The 18,381-nt window shown below is 43.9% G+C and overlaps 2 protein-coding genes across 2 annotated transcripts in view; both read left to right on the top strand.

Moving 5' to 3' along the window:
• The window catches only part of LOC308284264 (kelch domain-containing protein 3-like), a gene marked incomplete at both ends in the record, with an annotated part of 16,487 nt that extends 14,956 nt beyond the window's left edge, over window positions 1-1,531 (top strand). Inside the window, one exon of the mRNA XM_080724834.1 lies at window positions 1,521-1,531. Within this exon, the coding sequence (XP_080580960.1) occupies window positions 1,521-1,531 (11 nt within the window). The remainder of the gene's footprint in view (window positions 1-1,520) is intronic.
• LOC308283202 (ATP synthase F(0) complex subunit C2, mitochondrial-like) lies at window positions 1,381-16,992 on the top strand. Its single transcript, XM_080723582.1, has 5 exons — window positions 1,381-1,463; window positions 4,787-4,837; window positions 8,653-8,733; window positions 9,938-10,116; window positions 16,268-16,992. Exons 2-5 carry the CDS (start codon window positions 4,799-4,801, stop codon window positions 16,380-16,382), a joined length of 414 nt encoding a protein of 137 aa, XP_080579708.1. The 5' UTR covers window positions 1,381-1,463; window positions 4,787-4,798; the 3' UTR covers window positions 16,383-16,992.
• Window positions 16,993-18,381: the final 1,389 nt, after the last annotated feature.

The raw sequence follows: 18,381 nt of genomic DNA, 5'->3' as shown, positions 1-18,381 counted from the left end.
ATGATGCCGGCTTTATGGAGGCTGGTAGTGTTACTGTAAATAGTAATAAAGAAATCGCCGGATTATTGTGTCTAAAATGACATATTTAGCCACTTGTACGCATGCCCCCACTGGCATCACTGGCATCCACTGGCATCACGTACGCCACATGAGTCAACAAAAAATCTCTGAATATCTCCATATATAGCATATATGCATGGGCATAAAATGGACGCAGAATCACAAAGATCTCCATATACGGGCATAAAGGGACACAGACAGACGGAATCTATCTATAAATGCGAGAAGTCTCTGCGTGTCTGTCTGTCTGTCTGTGTGTCTGTCTGTAATCCGCGTATCTCGAGAACCGTTCGTCCCACCGTCTTCAGATTCGGCACGCGCGTTCCCCGCCGCGGCACGGAGTGCAGTGCCGGGTCTCGACCCGACCCGACGCGCGGTTTTCCCGAACCGGCGCGAAACGTTCGGAATCTCCTTATGCGGGGTTGATTGTTGACATCAGGCTGTTCCGGAGGAAATCGGCGCAAGCGCTGACTCATTGTGACATCACTCATAAAAGGCTCTGACATCACGTACGCCACATGAGTCAACAAAAAATCTCAGAATATCTCCATATATAGCATATATGCATGGGCATAAAATGGACGCAGAATCACAAAGATCTCCATATACGGGCATAAAGGGACACAGACAGACGGATACAGAGATCTCCATAAATGGGCATAAAATGGACGCAAATGGCATATATGGGCATAAAATTCACGCAGAATCACAAAGATCTCCATATACGGGCATAAAGGGATACAGACAGACAGATACAGAGATCTCCATATATGGGCATGAAATGGACGCAAATAGACAGATATCTCCATATATGGGCATATATGGGCATAGAATGGACCCAGAACTATATCTGCAGTGATCTCCATATATGGACATAAAATGGACGCTGACAGACAGACAGACAGATAACAGATATCTCCATATATGGGCATAAATGGACACAGGCAAACAGATGGTCAAAACGGGTCCTATGACAACAGGTATAATGGGGTTTGCATTAAAGGGCGGGGCATTCATTCCCTATTTACATCGTTCCCGAGTTGGCTCGGGCGGCCCAGCTTCTAGTATATATAAAATTGTCATAAAACTAATGTAAAGTGTAGGGAGGCGGGACTTCCTCAGAACAAACCGCCACCCAATAGGAACGGAGGACACTGGATGTGCTTGGAGAAAGGTCACCGGGCAGCAGCCAATAGGACGAGCGTAACCTCGCCTTGTCCCGCCCCCTGGCCCGTCCGCGGACCAATGGGCGTGGCAGGCAGGTCTCTGGCCATCCAATGGGTGCTGAGGACGCTCTTAGGGGAGGTTATAAAGCACAAGGTGACGCAGAGATCTCTCCTACACTTTATCCTCAGAGAACTGACTGTCTGCAGCTCTACTGTACTCTACTGTACATTATACAGGTAAACATGTTCATATTCATACTTATAGCTGTGTATTCTGTGTTCTGTTCTCATCAGGTGTGAAGTGATCCTGCTGTTAATGTTGTTATTTTAGAGTTGATTTCTCTCTCATCGCCAGAATGAATTAATAATGAATGAATGAATGAAAGGATGAAATATGGTCTTTCAATGACATTATTTTAACGACTACATTTTTTTTAACCTTTTCATTATTATTGTAATGTTTTTGTATGGATATCATAATTATGACACGCAGCATTTAAGATGGAGGGTGGATGGACAGATAAAGACCTTGGCAGTGCTAGACATTGACATGGTTTATTATCCCAGCAGTGGAAGACTGTCGTAGTGTAGTCAGTGGGCCGGTGGTTCAGGCCGGCTCTGATGTTCGATCGGTTCGAGTCCCAGGGAGTGACAGTCCCTAAAACGTCTCTCAGTGTCAGTGTGTGTCGGGGCCTTGCCGGGCAGAGCAGCACCCATCCATCCATCCATCCACCCATCCAGTGCAGGGTGGCTGGGTGCTGGGCTGGGTGCTGCAGCCTGCCGCCCCCCAGTCAGTCACCCTACCACCGGGTGGAGGTGCCTCCCTAAGCCCGGTGTAGGAGCATCCAAACCCGGCTGTTGTCCTTGTCCTCCCCGGGGACAGAGAGGGACTCTGGACTCTGGACGGTTTGTTGTTGTTGACCTTCAACTTCCCTGTTCTGCACGGGCTTCTGGTTAGCAACTTAGCATCTTAGCTTAGCCTCCGTATAGATAGCTTCCCCTATGGGAAACGTCAAGCTAACTTAGCATCTTAGCTTAGCATCCCCTTCCCATAGAGAAGCTACGGTCGGAGGCTAAGCTAAGATGCTAAAGGCTAACTAGCTAGCCCCTCTCTGGCTGCAAAAAGAACCCTGAACACTTGATTATAGCTTCAGGATCTGGACTGTAAAGCAAGCAGAGGCTGTTGAGGTGACTATAGAGAGCTGTCTAGACTGTTAACAGCTTGGTGACATTATTAAAAACAATCTAATTGAAGCAGTTTAAATGACTTTTCCAATGTCTTGATAAAGGTTTAGCTTTGGGCTACACTGTTCTGACTGCTAGTGTCCTACAGACAGACGGACGGACAGACAGACAGACAGACAGACAGACAGACAGACAGACAGACAGACAGACAGACAGACAGACAGACAGACAGACAGGGCTTCTAAACGTTGTCTTTAAGGAGGTGATAGTACTGTTATTGATGTGTAATAAAGTAACAGTGCAGTCAGTGTGGTCATCTTGTACAGCAGTCTATTCTCAGCCTCAGACAGGCTGTGTTAATTGGATTAAATCCCTCCTCGGGTCCTGAAGGGAACGAGACGTGCTCTTGACCTCCTTATGGTTCATTCAGTGGTTGTTTTATTGTTGACAAAACGTGCACGTTAATGAGCTAACAGTTGCTTATGATCTGTCAGAAAGATCAAACAACAAAATAACTCGGCAAGCATTTTCCCTGAGCTTCAGGAGTGCTGTAAACTGTGCTGTGATGATTTGGGCAAATTAATTCTGGTTACATGAACTTATCATGACTAATTGTGCAAAGTCTGAGTGACTTTTTAATGAAATTATTGGTGTTTTTGTTTCTAAATCATTCATACTGTTGCATGCACTTCGACCCTCACACACAGACACAGGGAACTACAGTAGCTTGTAGCTTGTGTTATGAAACATGCGTGGCCACTCCAGCAGGGGAAAGTACGGCCTGTTCCCATTCCTGTGCGGGTCGCAGGACAGACACACTGCTTTAACCTAACTTTAGTTTGTAAAGGAAGACAGCAGGCAGGCCAGCCTGGCCTTGTTGTCCTTGACCGTGGAGATGACTGACCACTGAGTGGACGGTTGTTGCAGCTTGTTGGATGTTTTGCATGCAGAGACTGAATAATTTGCGGTGTGTCAGTTATGTTTAGACCGGTGGCTGCCGGCTGTAGTTCTACATGTGGTTAACTCAAGGGTCTTCATTCAACAGGGGGTCCGGGACGCCCTAGGGGGTCCTCAGAGTTACTTATAGGGGGTCCTCCAAATCTTTGTGTTATAGAAACTTTTTTTACCAGTATTATAACCATCTGAACCCTTGCGTCCATGTTCTGAGAACTGTAGCCAAAAATAGCAGATCTGCAAGCTCACATTGTGAGCTTGTAGATCTCCTATTTTCAGCAAAGAGGTTTGGTGTAGAGGGGAAAAAGAGCAGACCAAGTACAGAGTCAAATTTCAAGTTTAATAAGTATTGACGGTTCAAGTGGTTAAATATCTGAAAACACAAATTGACATGCATCCAAAATACACTGATGATTGTGCTGTCAAACAATGAAACTATATGGAATCTACAAAAAGGTTGTGGGGGTCCCTGCTTCATCTCTCTCTCTCAACTAAGGGGTCCTTGGCCTGAAAACGTTGAAGACCCCTGGGTTAACTTACACAGACACACTTATTACCATGCCCTGGGTTGTAGTTGTCTGTCAAGTAACCTTGATGTTCACAAGGTCTGCAGTCAGACCTCATGTATGGAGATGGTGTTATTCAGAGCTTATCAAAGGTCTTCTGAAAGCATCATTTATTTTTATCCAGAAGTTAACTTCTTTCTTTGTCTGCTATCAATTCAATTCAGAGGAGCTTTATTGGCATGAGAAAACATATGTTTACATTGCCAAAGCAAGTGTCAAAATAACATTTAAACATTTGAAAATGGCGAACATATAATACAGTTGGAGGTTCAGCATTGTATAAATCAGTGCTATCTAGGGATGCAAATGATCGATTAATCCATTCATTGATAGTTGATAACCTTATCGATCGATTAACTGATCCCTCAAATCCAGCAGTTATTTCTCTGTAATAAACCTTCAGGTGACCTGGAAGAGTATTTCAAGCCCTGGATAAAATTAATGGTTTGGTATCGGCAGGCGTTACTATTTTAGTTTGAAGGCATTAAAAGTGTAATCTTAACTCAGTGACAGGGTTTCATTCAGGAGGCTGCTATCCTTGTCACAGTCATCACAAACACATTTTAAGGCTTTATAAAACAATTATTCTCACCACCAGACTACTCATTACTGTCTGGTTAAATTACATGTAAAGCACTGTGGTTGAAACGCCTCACAAGAGAGAGATGTGTTGTATTGATGTATTACCTTGCTTATTGTAAATAGCTCTAGATTAAGAGTGTCTGCTAAATGCTTAAATTGTAAGAGACTATTATTGATCAAAATAGGAGGCTAGGCGTGGGCCATTATATAATCTCTGGATGACATAAACATTTGAAATGTAAAAACTAACATTTAGCTTTTTCTCTGTCTCAGGTTCCAGCCATCATGTACGCCTGCGCTAAGTTCGTCACCTCTCCTGCTGTGGTACGGTAGCTGTCCATGTTCAGAAATATCACCACACGATCAATACATAATCAATAAGAACATCCTAACAGGGAAATGAAAGAACATCAGCTCCCATTCATAAGGATTCAACACATTAAATCCTTTTGGGTGATGATGTATAGAGTCTGGCAATTTTGTTTTGAAGCCTAACTGGGGAGGGGGGATAAAAGCAGATGTACAAGCTCACAGCGCAGTGATGTCCTGTAATGCATCTGACATTTGGTTTGATTGATTCAATACTTTAATATTTACATTTACCTCCCCTTGTCTGTCCATCTCCTGATCCAGTTTTGAAAGAAGGCAGTGATTCCTGTCCTCTAATGCAGGGGTTCTCAACCTGTGGGTCGGGACCCCCAGGGGGATCACCAAATTATTTTGAGGGGTCCCCAGATGTGCAATGTGCAACATTGTTTTCTCACTCAACAAGTAAACAAACAGTGTATAGACTGAGGGTATATGCACATTCCTAAAGTGACAATTTAGGCATTTTTAATACCTCTAAAATGACAAATTGTCAAATGTTAGAGTCCGAAATTGTGAAAATAGCAGATCTACATGCTCATAACGCCTCGCAACGCGAGGCTTTGTGAGCTATAGATATTTTCACAATAGAACCGAGTTATCAAAATGTAATTCCTCAACTCTATGTGCTCATCAGGGTGGGGGGGGGGGGGGGGGGGGGGGTCCCCAGTTAAAATATGATTCTTTTGGGGGTCGCAGCCTGAAAAGGTTGAGAACCTCTGCTCTAATGGATGGTGTAACAACCTTATGGCTTATCTTTGGGGTTTTCAAACCTTTTTTTGACCCCTGAAAATAACCTTTTCATCCACGGCACCCCTGAATTACAGTACATTATTAGACTCTTACATCTTATTATTACAGTACATTATTAGACTCTTACATCTTATTATTACACAATGTAAAATATGCTCAGCATTCCACCTGAGACACGGTAGGCTATGTCACACAGAAATATCAGTTTCCTTCACAACTGACCGAAAATAACTTAAATTTATACTTTATAACCCAGCATCAATATTCTGGGGGGAAAGGTTCACGAAAAATAGACGATCTACAAGCTCACAATGCGGTGTGTTGTGAGCTTGAAGATCTGCTATTTATGGTGAAGAGAGTTGGCCGTAGATAGAAAAATAACTCATCAAGTACAGTACAAATCGGCTCTGTTTTACTAAGCATAGTGAAGTGATATTGATGTACAGTAGACTTGCGACCGTAGGTCGCTACTTACTGTAGAAACCACCACAAAGTGTAAGTCCCTCCGTCTGTCTGTCACACCTCACACGTCACACTCTTGCCCTGCTCATATCTCCGCAACCGTTGCCCCGATCCATGCCAAATTTTGCACACACGTTCCTTGCCTGCCAAGCTACAACCTCCAAGGACCCCCGGAGCTCCAGGGACCCCCAGGTCCCTGGGGGACCCCCAGATGAAAAAAAAATCCAAAATGTGCAAAAATGACCAAATGACCACCCCAACCGGCCTGCTCACGGGGAATTCCCGGGGACCACCAACTCCTGCTGCTCCACAACGGATGCAAAAGTGGTGGCGCCCCCAGTGGAGGACCCCCTACACTGCAGCTCACATAAAATGCCGTAACTCCGGCTAGGAGCGACCGGGACAGCCGGGGCCGGTACCTATTCGTCCGCCTTGCCGGCGCGGAGACCCCACCCCTCATTTCTCACATGGCCCTCTTCTAGCGCCACCATGAGGCCGATTCTTGCAAAACACATTTTTGGACACTGCTCCTACAATTTTTGCCCTAAAATCACGCAAATCGGTACACAGTATGTCTACACTCATCCCATCAACATGAATCTCTCCCATATAGCGCCACCTCCAGGCCGATTTTTAAAAACACATTTTTGGACACTGCTCCTACAGATTTTGCCCTAAAATCACGAAAATCACTACACAGTATGTCTACACTCATGTCATCAACACGGATCAGGAAGACTTTGGCAAAACACATTTTTGCCCTATTTGTGGAGATAAGTGACCTACGGTCGCTTATCTCCCGATTAGGGAGCCTTACTGGTGATATTGACTGGTCTAAACATGACTATACATGATCTTCAGGTTGCCTTAAGAGACAAAAGATCGACCCCATAATGTCTGATTATTGGACACAGACATGACAGTCTGTAACTATTGGACACAGACATGACAGTCTGTAACTATTGGACACAGACATGACAGTCTGTAACTATTGGACACAGACATGACAGTCTGTAACTATTGGACACAGACATGACAGTCTTGTATGATGAAGCAGGGCTTTGCTTTACCAAAAGACGTACACATTTGAAACTTTGAGATACGAGGTTTCTGCCCGACAAGTGACGATATTTTAGTGATTATGTTGCGAGGAAAACATTGAGATAATAGGCATTTTGGTTAGAACTGACTGAAAATAACTTTGTTCTTCAAGTTTAAAATGATACTAAATATTTTTTCAAGTGTCCAAATAGGTTCCAAATATTATCAAATGATCTCGCGGCACCCCTGGACTGCCGTCACGGCACCCCAGGGTGCCCCGTCACCCACTTTGAAAACCCCTGATTTATAGGACAGTAGTTTGACAGGAATGGGGAGAGACAGGCAGCGAAGGTCGTGGAACCTGCGACGTGCTGTCAGGCTACATTGAGCATAGGGTGTCTGGAACCCTGTACCAGCCATCCATCTGGGCCAGAATAATATTTAATGAGTCTTTAACCCATTTAGACATGGAATCACTTTAACCATTATTTTATTCTTTAACTCAGAGGTCTTCAACAGGGGGTCCGGGACCCCTAGGGGGTCCTCAGAGTTACTAGAGGGGGTCCTCCAAATCTTTGAGTGATAGAAACTTTTTTTCTCCTTTTTTATATTAACCGCTTGAACCCTAGTGTCCAAATTCTGAGAACTTGAGCCAAAAATAGCCGATCTACAAACCAGCGCGAGGCGTTGTGACGCGAGGCTTTGTGAGCTTGTAGATCAGCTATTTTTGGCAAAGAGGTTTGGTGTAGAGGGGAAAAAGAGCAGACTAAGTACAGAGTGAAAGGTCAAGTTTATTAAGTATTGACAGTTCAAGTGGTTAAATATCTGAAAACACAAATTGACATGAATCCAAAACACACTGATGATTGCGCTGTCAAACGATGAAACTATATGGAATCTATGAACAGGTTATGGGGGTCCCTGCTTCATTTCTCTCTCAGCTAAGGGGTCCTTGGCCTGAAAACGTTGAAGACCCCTGCTTTAACTATTACCAAAATCTTTTTAATAGTGAATATTTGCTTCTGGGGGGTCCTTGGAACAACACATTTTGAGATGGGGGTCCGTGGCCAAACACATGTCATTTTGGGGGTCCTTGATGTGAAAAGGTTTTGAGAACCACTGATTTAGAAGACATTTATAGAATCGTGTCAAAAATATTCAAAGACTTGCACACATTTTCAAAAACGGCAGATCTGCAAGCTCGCAGCGCGGCACTCGCTCCCACGCTGTGAGCTTGTAGATCTGCTATTTTTCAATAGTTAAAGCATGAAATAATGGTTAAAGCGGTTCAAGTCTTAACATGACACCTAAGTAAAAGAATAAAACATTTATCTGTCTTTGTACATGCATTCATACAAGTTGTCTTTGTGTGTGTGTGTGTGTGTGTGTGTGTGTGTGTGTGTGTGTGTGTGTGTGTGTGTGTGTGTGTGTGTGTGTGTGTGTGTGTGTGTGTGTGTGTGTGTGTGTGTGTGTGTGTGTGTGTGTGTGTGTGTGTGTGTGTGTGTGTGTGTGTGCAGCTCCGTGGAGGCTCCAGAGTTCTGGCCAGGCCCGTCTCAGTCTCCGTCTTCAACAGACCTGAAACCACAGTGGAGTCGCAGGTTAGTCGCTCTGCTGGCTGGCTGTCTGTCTGGCTGTCTGTCTGTCTGGCTGGCTGGCTGTCTGGCTGGCTGGCTGGCTGGCTGGCTGGCTGGCTGGCTGGCTGGCTGGCTGTCTGTCTGGCTGGCTGGCTGGCTGTCTGGCTGGCTGGCTGGCTTCTACAAGCTCAAAACGCATGGCTATGCGCCGCGTCTGGAGCTTGTGGATCTGCTACTATTGATGGTTTTATGTGATGCTGTAGTGTGATCAAGTAGGACGGTAATTTATGAAAAAAAACACAACTAGTTAAAACATGGAGATGAGAGAGTTTACTTTCTGTCTGACAACAACCATTTCTTAAGTCTCCACCAGGCATCACTTCTAAGTAAGGCATAACGCCTGGCCGAGCGGTCGTTATCGAGAAATAAAATCCCTTCACCAGGCTGATCCCTTTCTGCATCGCCTATTTATCACTTCAAATATTTTTTAAACATTCACGAGAGCAACGTTTAGTTGTAAATGACACACACTGTGTGTTTGCTTACATGGCTGTCATGTTGGATACAGCATAAGGTGGTGCTCTGAACCTTTGATTAGGCAGCGGCAGGGGCATAGTTCCAACGATTTAAAATGACTCCAATACGGAACTAAAACTTCCTATGATTGGCCGCTAGTTGCGCTGCCCCCCCCCCCCCCCCCCCCCCCCCCCGGCCGATCGCAAAAAGAATTGTTCTCCATTGGACCCCATTCATTTTCCCCTTTCGTTTTCTAACCTTAATTAACATTTTCATAAATACTTGATGGTTCCTATCGCTAGTTAAAAATTGCCTTTCAATCACAATGATATGCGTTTTGTGAAAATAAGGTCCCATTTATGTTAAAATTGATGATAAAGTTGCGGGGGGGCATGGCCAACTAAACTGATACCAGCCGGCTGTGTTCTTCTTCGTGTGCTGTATTTCGGGAGGCTCCGACCACATTCTCCCATGTATCCCTGCGGTTGCACGTGACCGTTGGCAGCCAATAGCATCCTCTGGTCGCATTTCAATCTATGATGGTGACACCCATGCCAAGGACCCAAAATACTTCATTTGCGCTACATAGAAACCAATGGCTTCGCAATGTCCATATATTTTACAGTCTATGGGCAGCGGTCTGTTATAGAGCGGCGCAGTCATTATACAGAAATAATTCACTGTGTAATGAAGTGTGTTCTGTCCCCACCAGGCGTTGCTTCCAGTCAGTCAGTCGGTGGTCCTGAGTCGTTCCCTCCAGACTAGCGCCCCCTGCAGGGACATCGACACGGCGGCCAAGTTCATCGGTGCCGGGGCGGCGACCGTGGGCGTGGCCGGGTCTGGAGCCGGGATCGGAACGGTGTTCGGAAGTCTGATTATCGGATATGCAAGGTACGCAAGCATGCACGCACGCACGCACGCACGCACGCACGCACGCACAGACACACACACACACACACACACACACACACACACACACACACACACACACACACAGGAGCATGGTGACCACACAGGCCAACATTCAGGATGTCCTGCAAGGTTCCCCAATAGGCGGCCCACGGGCCATTTGCGGCCCGCGGGGGGCTTCTGTCTGGCCCACACCAACCCCAGTAATAATGGTGGTATAAGAGCAGCAACAACACTAGTATATCGTCGTTGTCGGGTGGAAACCTCGTATATCCAAATTTGTACATTATTTCGCAAAGTAAAGCCCTGCTTCATCATACAAGGCCGTCGCACAAAAGTAGTGAACAGCAGATCTATAAGCACACAACGCCTCGCACCGCGAGGCGTTGTGTGCTTGTAGATCGGCTGTTTTCACTAGTTTAAATCATTTTTAAAATGATAAATGCAACAGTTTTGGACATACAAGATTTTCACCCGACAACGACGATATCTGAACTGTCACTGGAGTAGCGGGAACGCCACCGTCGCCCCCTGTAATGTTGTGGCCCTCGGCTTGGTACCCAGGACATATTTCGGCCCTTGGGGAAAACTAATTGGGGACCCCTGATGTACAGAATCTCACCTAAGTGAGTACATTTCATTTTTGCAAATATTTAATTATATCTCTTCATTGGACAACATTGAAGAGATGACACTTTGATATAATGTAAAGTAGTCAGTGTACAGTATGGAGATCAGTGTCGTTTTATTGTCCTCTCAAAATAACTCCACATACAGCCATTAACAAAAGTGAGTACACCCCTAAATGAAAATGTCCAAATCGGGCCCAAGTGTCAATATTCTATGTGGCAACCATTACTTTTAAACACTGCTATAACCAGGGCTCGAGACTAAGGGACTCCCGACGTCCCGGGGACCTAAAAATATGTATTTGGGACACAAATTAATCTCCTCTGGGACGCAATCGGGACGTAGATGATTTTTTGCACTGAACGTGCGCATATCACTGTCGCTACATAAGCGGTGCGCAGCTACAGGCAGCATGAAACACACGGAAACTAAATATGATGTAAACAGAGTGGTTAAAAGGTTACCACAGGCAGTGTTATCATCCTTTTCAGGTAGAACTTAAACCCAGTTTTACTGTAATTCCTCCAGCAGTCGTGCATAGTTCTTTACCAGGCTAGCAATCCGATTTTTAGAAGCCACAAATGATACTGATGACAGTATAAAAACAGAAAGGATTGCCAAGCCAATTTCACCAGCATATTAATAACAATAATAATAATAGTTAAATAATAATAATACATATTATAACAATAACAATTAATTAATGAATTTATATATTTTTTAAATATAATTTGGGGGACGGATTACAATCATTTGGGGACGGTTAAATTTGGGACGAAAAAGTTAGTCTGGAGCCCTGGCTATAACCCTCTTGGGCATGGAGTTCACCAGAGCTTCACAGGTTGCCACTGGAACCCTCTTTCACTCCTCCATGACCTCCATCTCAGAGATGGTGGATGTCAGAGACCTGGTGCTTCTCCACCTTCCGTTTGAAGATGCCCCACAGATGCTGCTCAATAGGGTTTAAGACTTTAGGTCTGGAGACATGCTTGGCCAGTCCGTCACCTTTACCCTCAGCTTCTTTATTAAGGCAGCGGTCGTCTTGGAGGTGTGTCTGGTGCCGTTATCATGTTAGATATTTTCTCTTAGGGGTTTACTCACTTTTGTTGCCAGCATTTTAGACATTAATAGCTGTATGTGGAGTTATTTTGAGAGGACAATAAAATCACACTGTTCTCTATGCTGTACACTGACTACTTTACATTATATCAAAGTGTCATCTCTTCAATGTTGTCCCATGAAGAGATATAATTAAATATTTGCAGAAATGAGAGGGGTGTACTCACTTATGTGAGATACTGTATCCATGAATTGAATACCAAGGACTTCCGACGTAAACAAGACCGTAAAAGGACTTACCGGTATTTGGGCAGGGTGTTTTTAACTGTACTTCTACTGTACTACATTATTTTAACCCATTTAGGCCGATTAGTCCCATTTGAATAAAGCCTTAATAAAGACCTAAGTCCCATTTGAAAAATTACCCACTGTTTTTCGGGAAAACGTATTACTCAGCCTCTGTAGCAGCTAGAAACACAATTCCAAAACTATTTGATAGCTTACACCTTTGGCTTTCATAGGAAAAATATCTGAAAAACCTAAAATATTCTTTCAAAAATGACTGTACTACATACTGTAATACACAAAAAATGTTTTCGGCCTGAGGGCTGAGCACATTATAGGTAAAACGGAGCGCTCTGGCCAGGTTCAGGTGTCCTGGTCGGTTCAGGTGTCCCGGTCGGGTCTGGCCACGTTCAGGTGTCCCGGTCGGTTCTGGCCACGTTCAGGTGTCCCGGTCGGGTCTGGCCACGTTCAGGTGTCCCGGTCGGGTCTGGCCACGTTCAGGTGTCCCGGTCGGGTCTGGCCACGTTCAGGTGTCCCGGTCGGGTCTGGCCACGTTCAGGTGTCCCGGTCGGGTCTGGCCACGTTCAGGTGTCCCGGTCGGGTCTGGCCAGGTTCAGGTGTCTCGGTCGGGCAACCTGAAAGCAAACTCCACCTGCCCTAAAGTTTTATTTACCTGCCATGGGCAGGTGGGCAAGCCTTAGCGTCAACTGAATCACTGTAATAGTATTTTTATAATTTTTTACCATCTAGTATATTATAATTATAATACCACTATGTATTATTCTAGTGGTCATATCTCTCACTGTTCTAGTCTGTTAGCTGGTGGTTGTGGTTGGACTGGTCTTAATGTGGCTCATGTTTCATGACTGATGATCAACTTTGTTCTACACAAAAAAGTATGAGACTGTGTCGAATGCGTCAAATTTAGAATTTCAATTTGAACTGTGTCCAGTAACGGTGTGGTTTCATTTGAACTGTGTCCAGTCTGTCCAGTAACGGTGTGGTTTCATTTGAACTGTGTCCACTAACAGTGTGGTTTCATTTGAACTGTGTCCACTAACAGTGTGGTTTCATTTGAACTGTGTCCACTAACAGTGTGGTTTCATTTGAACTGTGTCCACTAACAGTGTGGTTTCATGTGAACTGTGTCCACTAACAGTGTGGTTTCATTTGAACTGTGTCCACTAACAGTGTGGTTTCATTTGAACTGTGTCCACTAACAGTGTGGTTTCATTTGAACTGTGTCCACTAACAGTGTGGTTTCATTTGAACTGTGTCCACTAACGGTGTGGTTTCATTTGAACTGTGTCCACTAACAGTGTGGTTTCATTTGAACTGTGTCCACTAACAGTGTGGTTTCATTTGAACTGTGTCCACTAACAGTGTGGTTTCATTTGAACTGTGTCCACTAACAGTGTGGTTTCATTTGAACTGTGTCCACTAACAGTGTGGTTTCATTTGAACTGTGTCCACTAACGGTGTGGTTTCATGTGGCTGGTCTTTGATGCCAGCGCTGAGACGTCCATTAGTGAACTAGTAGAAGAGGAGCTCTTATGGGCAGAGGGCACGTTTTGAGCTTTGTGCAATACCTGTTGTCCACCAGTAGATGTCCTCGTTGACCACAGGATGTAAATGCCAAGGAGTTAAAACCACTGCACTTGTTTTTAGTTTTTTCCAGTGTTCAAACACTGGTGCAGGGCACACTTTAGGGTCACAGTCTCATTTGTATGGGTCACAAGTACATTTCCCTTTCATTACTTTCCTGCATTTAGTTTTTAATTATCATTATTGTCTAGTTTCTCTGGTTTGGTTCCTGGACCCACTGCTCTGCCTGCAACCTCATCTCTGATCTATACAACAGGGGACCCCCAGGGGGTCCTCAGGGTTACTACAGGCAGGCCACCAAATCTTTGTGTGATAGAAACTCGAAAATCGACTCATGCTCACGCGACTCAAAAAGTATGAGTCGAAAAAAACTAAAAAAAGATTTTTTTAATTTTTATTATTATTATTATATTTTCTAAAGTTCTTCCCCCAAAAATGTTTTAATCACTTGTTCGTTATATAAGCGTCAATGTTTTCCAAATGTGAGAGGACCGGTGTGTGTGTGTGTGTGTGTGTGTGTGTGTGTGTGTGTGTGTGTGTGTGTGTGTGTGTGTGTGTGTGTGTGTGTGTGTGTGTGTGTGTGTGTGTGTGTGTGTGTGTGTGTCTGTGTCTGTGTCGGGGACGAGTGAATGTCTGTGTTGCATGCATGGATCGCAGATTCGCATGCATGCGGCGCTGGTCAGGTCCGCGGACTACTGGTTGAGAAACACTGCTGGTCTGTTCGTGCGCACGCGTCATAGCAGTGCGCGCTGACGGGATGTATTTTGTTTACCTCCTGCCTGTGCATGCATGCTTGACACGAAAGCTCGCTTATTTAATGGCAACGTCGCCTCGTGTGCCGTGATAAGATTGACAATAAAACACAACACAACATAAATACACTCGATTGTCGGCCGCGACGCGTCGATTCGCATCCCTAGTTTTTACATTAACCACTCGAACCATCCCTAATGTAAAAAACAAACAAACAAACAAAATAATATTTACACAACACTGATGATAGTGCTGTTATATTTACACAACACTGATGATAGTGCTGTTATATTTACACAACACTGATGATAGTGCTGTTATATTTACACAACACTGATGATAGTGCTGTTATATTTACACAACACTGATGATAGTGCTGTTATATTTACACAACACTGATGATAGTGCTGTTATATTTACACAACACTGATGATAGTGCTGTTATATTTACACAACACTGATGATAGTGCTGTTATATTTACACAACACTGATGATAGTGCTGTTATATTTACACAACACTGATGATAGTGCTGTTATATTTACACAACACTGATGATAGTGCTGTTATATTTACACAACACTGATGATAGTGCTGTTATATTTACACAACACTGATGATAGTGCTGTTATATTTACACAACACTGATGATAGTGCTGTTATATTTACACAACACTGATGATAGTGCTGTTATATTTACACAACACTGATGATAGTGCTGTTATATTTACACAACACTGATGATAGTGCTGTTATATTTACACAACACTGATGATAGTGCTGTTATATTTACACAACACTGATGATAGTGCTGTTATATTTACACAACACTGATGATAGTGCTGTTATATTTACACAACACTGATGATAGTGCTGTTATATTTACACAACACTGATGATAGTGCTGTTATATTTACACAACACTGATGATAGTGCTGTTATATTTACACAACACTGATGATAGTGCTGTTATATTTACACAACACTGATGATAGTGCTGTTATATTTACACAACACTGATGATAGTGCTGTTATATTTACACAACACTGATGATAGTGCTGTTATATTTACACAACACTGGTGATAGTGCTGTTATATTTACACAACACTGATGATAGTGCTGTTATATTTACACAACACTGATGATAGTGCTGTTATATTTACACAACACTGGTGATAGTGCTGTTATATTTACACAACACTGATGATAGTGCTGTTATATTTACACAACACTGATGATAGTGCTGTTATATTTTGGCTGTCAAACAAGTATTCTTCTCTTATCTATAAAATCTAATTAAACAGTTTCATCTGCAAAATAATGTTGTACAATATGTATTGGGGGTCCCTGCTTCATCTTTCTCTCAGCCAAGGGGTCCTTGGGCTGATCATAGTTCTAATAGTTTCTGCCTCTGAAGTATCGCGAGATTTGGTTGCCAGACAGGAAACGGTGGACAGTCTCGCGATACTTGGCATGTTCAGAAACGTACTTTGTTCTCTTTTGATACCTCTATAAAATGACACAGGAAAAAATTATTTTATTTTCCTGATACCTGATAAAGGTCTTGGAGTCTCCTTTAAGGCTTGTGGAAGGGCGTTCCACATGTTGATGGTATAGCAGGAGAATGAGTTAGAGCCTTGTTTAGTGTTAAATCTACGTTGATGATGATATAGCATTCAGAGATTGTTGAATAATAGACAAGTTATCAACTGACCCTTCTCTCTCTCTCTCTCTCTCTCTCTCTCTCTCTCTCTCTCTCTCTCTCTCTCTCTCTCTCTGTGTTGTCTCCTCCTGCTACAGGAACCCCTCCCTCAAACAGCAGCTCTTCTCCTATGCCATCCTGGGCTTCGCCCTCTCTGAGGCCATGGGGCTCTTCTGTCTGATGGTGGCCTTCCTCATCCTATTCGCCATGTAGACCTCCTCCATCACCACCTCCACCTGCAGCAGCAGCACCACCCGTCACCTGCTACACCTTCTGTCTGTCTCCGTCTCCTTCTGGAGAGGAGGTTCAGACTGGGGAACTGTCAACCAGCTAGTAGTGTTCACCAGGCCATTCCAATTAAAACACATAAAGGAATTATATTGTAAAAATGAAAGAAACTTCTTCCTCAAGCTGAGGCTAAACAGCATCTTCAACCTCTACAGCATAATACCGTACATTCTCTGATGTTCAACCTCTACAGCATAATACCGTACGTTCTCTGATGTTCAACCTCTACAGCATAATACCGTACGTTCTCTGATGTTCAACCTCTACAGCATAATACCGTACGTTCTCTGATGTTCAACCTCTACAGCATAATACCGTACGTTCTCTGATGTTCAACCTCTACAGCATAATACCGTACGTTCTCTGATGTTCAACCTCTACAGCATAATACCGTACGTTCTCTGATGTTCTCTGCGCTTTGTTTTGTTCTCTTTTGTTTTTCAGTCGAGTTTTATGTTTAAGAATAAGAAACCTCCCTTTCAGTTTTCTGTCTGAAATAATAATAAAAACGGTTGGAAAACTAAATATAAAAGAATAACACCTTTTTCGTCTTTGTCTGGTCTTGTTGGTCGTATTTACTATCAAACCCTGCACAAAGTGTCAGTCTGTCCGTCTGTCTGTCACACCTCACACGTCACACTCTTGCCCTGCTCATATCTCCGCAACCGTTGCCCCGATCCATGCCACATTTTGCACACACACTCCTTACCTGCCAAACTACAACCTCCAAGGACCCCCGGAGCTCCAGGGACCCCCAGGTCCCTGGGGGACCCCCAGATGTAAAAAATGACCAAATGTGCTAAACTGACCAAATGACCACCCCAACGGGGCTGCTCACGGGGAATTCCCGGGGACCACCGACTCCTGGTGCTCCAGAACGGATGCAAAAGTGGTGGTGCCCCCAGTGGAGGACCCCCTACACTGCAGCTCACATAAAATGCCGTAACTCCGGCTAGGAGCGACCGGGAGAGCCGTGGCCGGTACCTATTCGTACGCCTTGCCGGCGCGGAGACCCCACCCCTCATTTCTCACATGGCCCTCTTCTAGCGCCACCATGAGGCCGATTCTTGCAAAACACATTTTTGGACACTGCTCCTACAATTTTTGCCCTAAAATCACGCAAATCGGTACACAGTATGTCTACACTCATCCCATCAACATGAATCTCTCCCATATAGCGCCACCTCCAGGCCGATTTTTAAAAACACATTTTTGTCCACTGCTCCTACAGATTTTGCCCTAAAATCACAAAAATCACTACACAGTATGTCTACACTCATGTCATCAACATGGATCAGGAAGATTTTGGCAAAACACATTTTTGCCCTATTTGTGGAGATAAGTGACCTACGGTCGCTTATCTCCCGATTAGGGAGTCTTACTGGTTACTTACGTAGGGCTGTCACGATTAGGACGTTTTACACAACGATTAGTTGTCACTCATACGACTGCGATTAACGTTAATTGTGATTTTTATCGTTGACAATGACATTTCTGTTTGGCCTTTAGGCTTTGAAGTTGCACATGGCAGATATGACACACAACCTAAATATACAAAGAAAATGTTTGACAACTTCATACTTAAAAAAGAACATTGATAGTGGAAATGGCCTATGTGCAAGCTCACAACACACGTTTTGAGCTTGTAGATCTGGTATTAACACTATTTTGTTTGAATACATGTGAACGTTTTTCAACATGACAAAATAATTGTGATTATGTCAAATAATTGCAAATAGATGATTATGCAGTAATAGTGACAGGCCTATGCTGAGGTGTGGTTGGATTGAGGACTCTAATAGTGTTGCTAAAGGTACAGTCACACCATGATGCTGAGGTGTGGTTGGTTGAGGACTCTAACAGTGTTGCTAAAGGTACAGTCACACCATGATGCTGAGGTGTGGTTGGTTGAGGACTCTAACAG

The sequence above is a fragment of the Nannobrachium achirus genome, assembly GCF_963921795.1.
Source record: "Nannobrachium achirus genome assembly, chromosome: 4".
NCBI classification, from domain to species: Eukaryota; Metazoa; Chordata; class Actinopteri; order Myctophiformes; family Myctophidae; genus Nannobrachium; species Nannobrachium achirus.
Note: the sequence above shows the minus strand (reverse complement) of the source record. Positions and strands in the feature narration are given on the sequence as shown.

Bases quoted from the DNA above. Each gene is read 5' to 3' on its own strand.
- LOC308283202 (XM_080723582.1), top strand. From the start codon at position 4,799: ATGTACGCCTGCGCTAAGTTCGTCACCTCTCCTGCTGTG. The intron at 4,838-8,652 runs GTACGGTAGCTG...GTGTGTGTGCAG, and splicing joins TCGTCACCTCTCCTGCTGTG to CTCCGTGGAGGCTCCAGAGT. The intron at 10,117-16,267 runs GTACGCAAGCAT...CTCCTGCTACAG, and splicing joins CTGATTATCGGATATGCAAG to GAACCCCTCCCTCAAACAGC.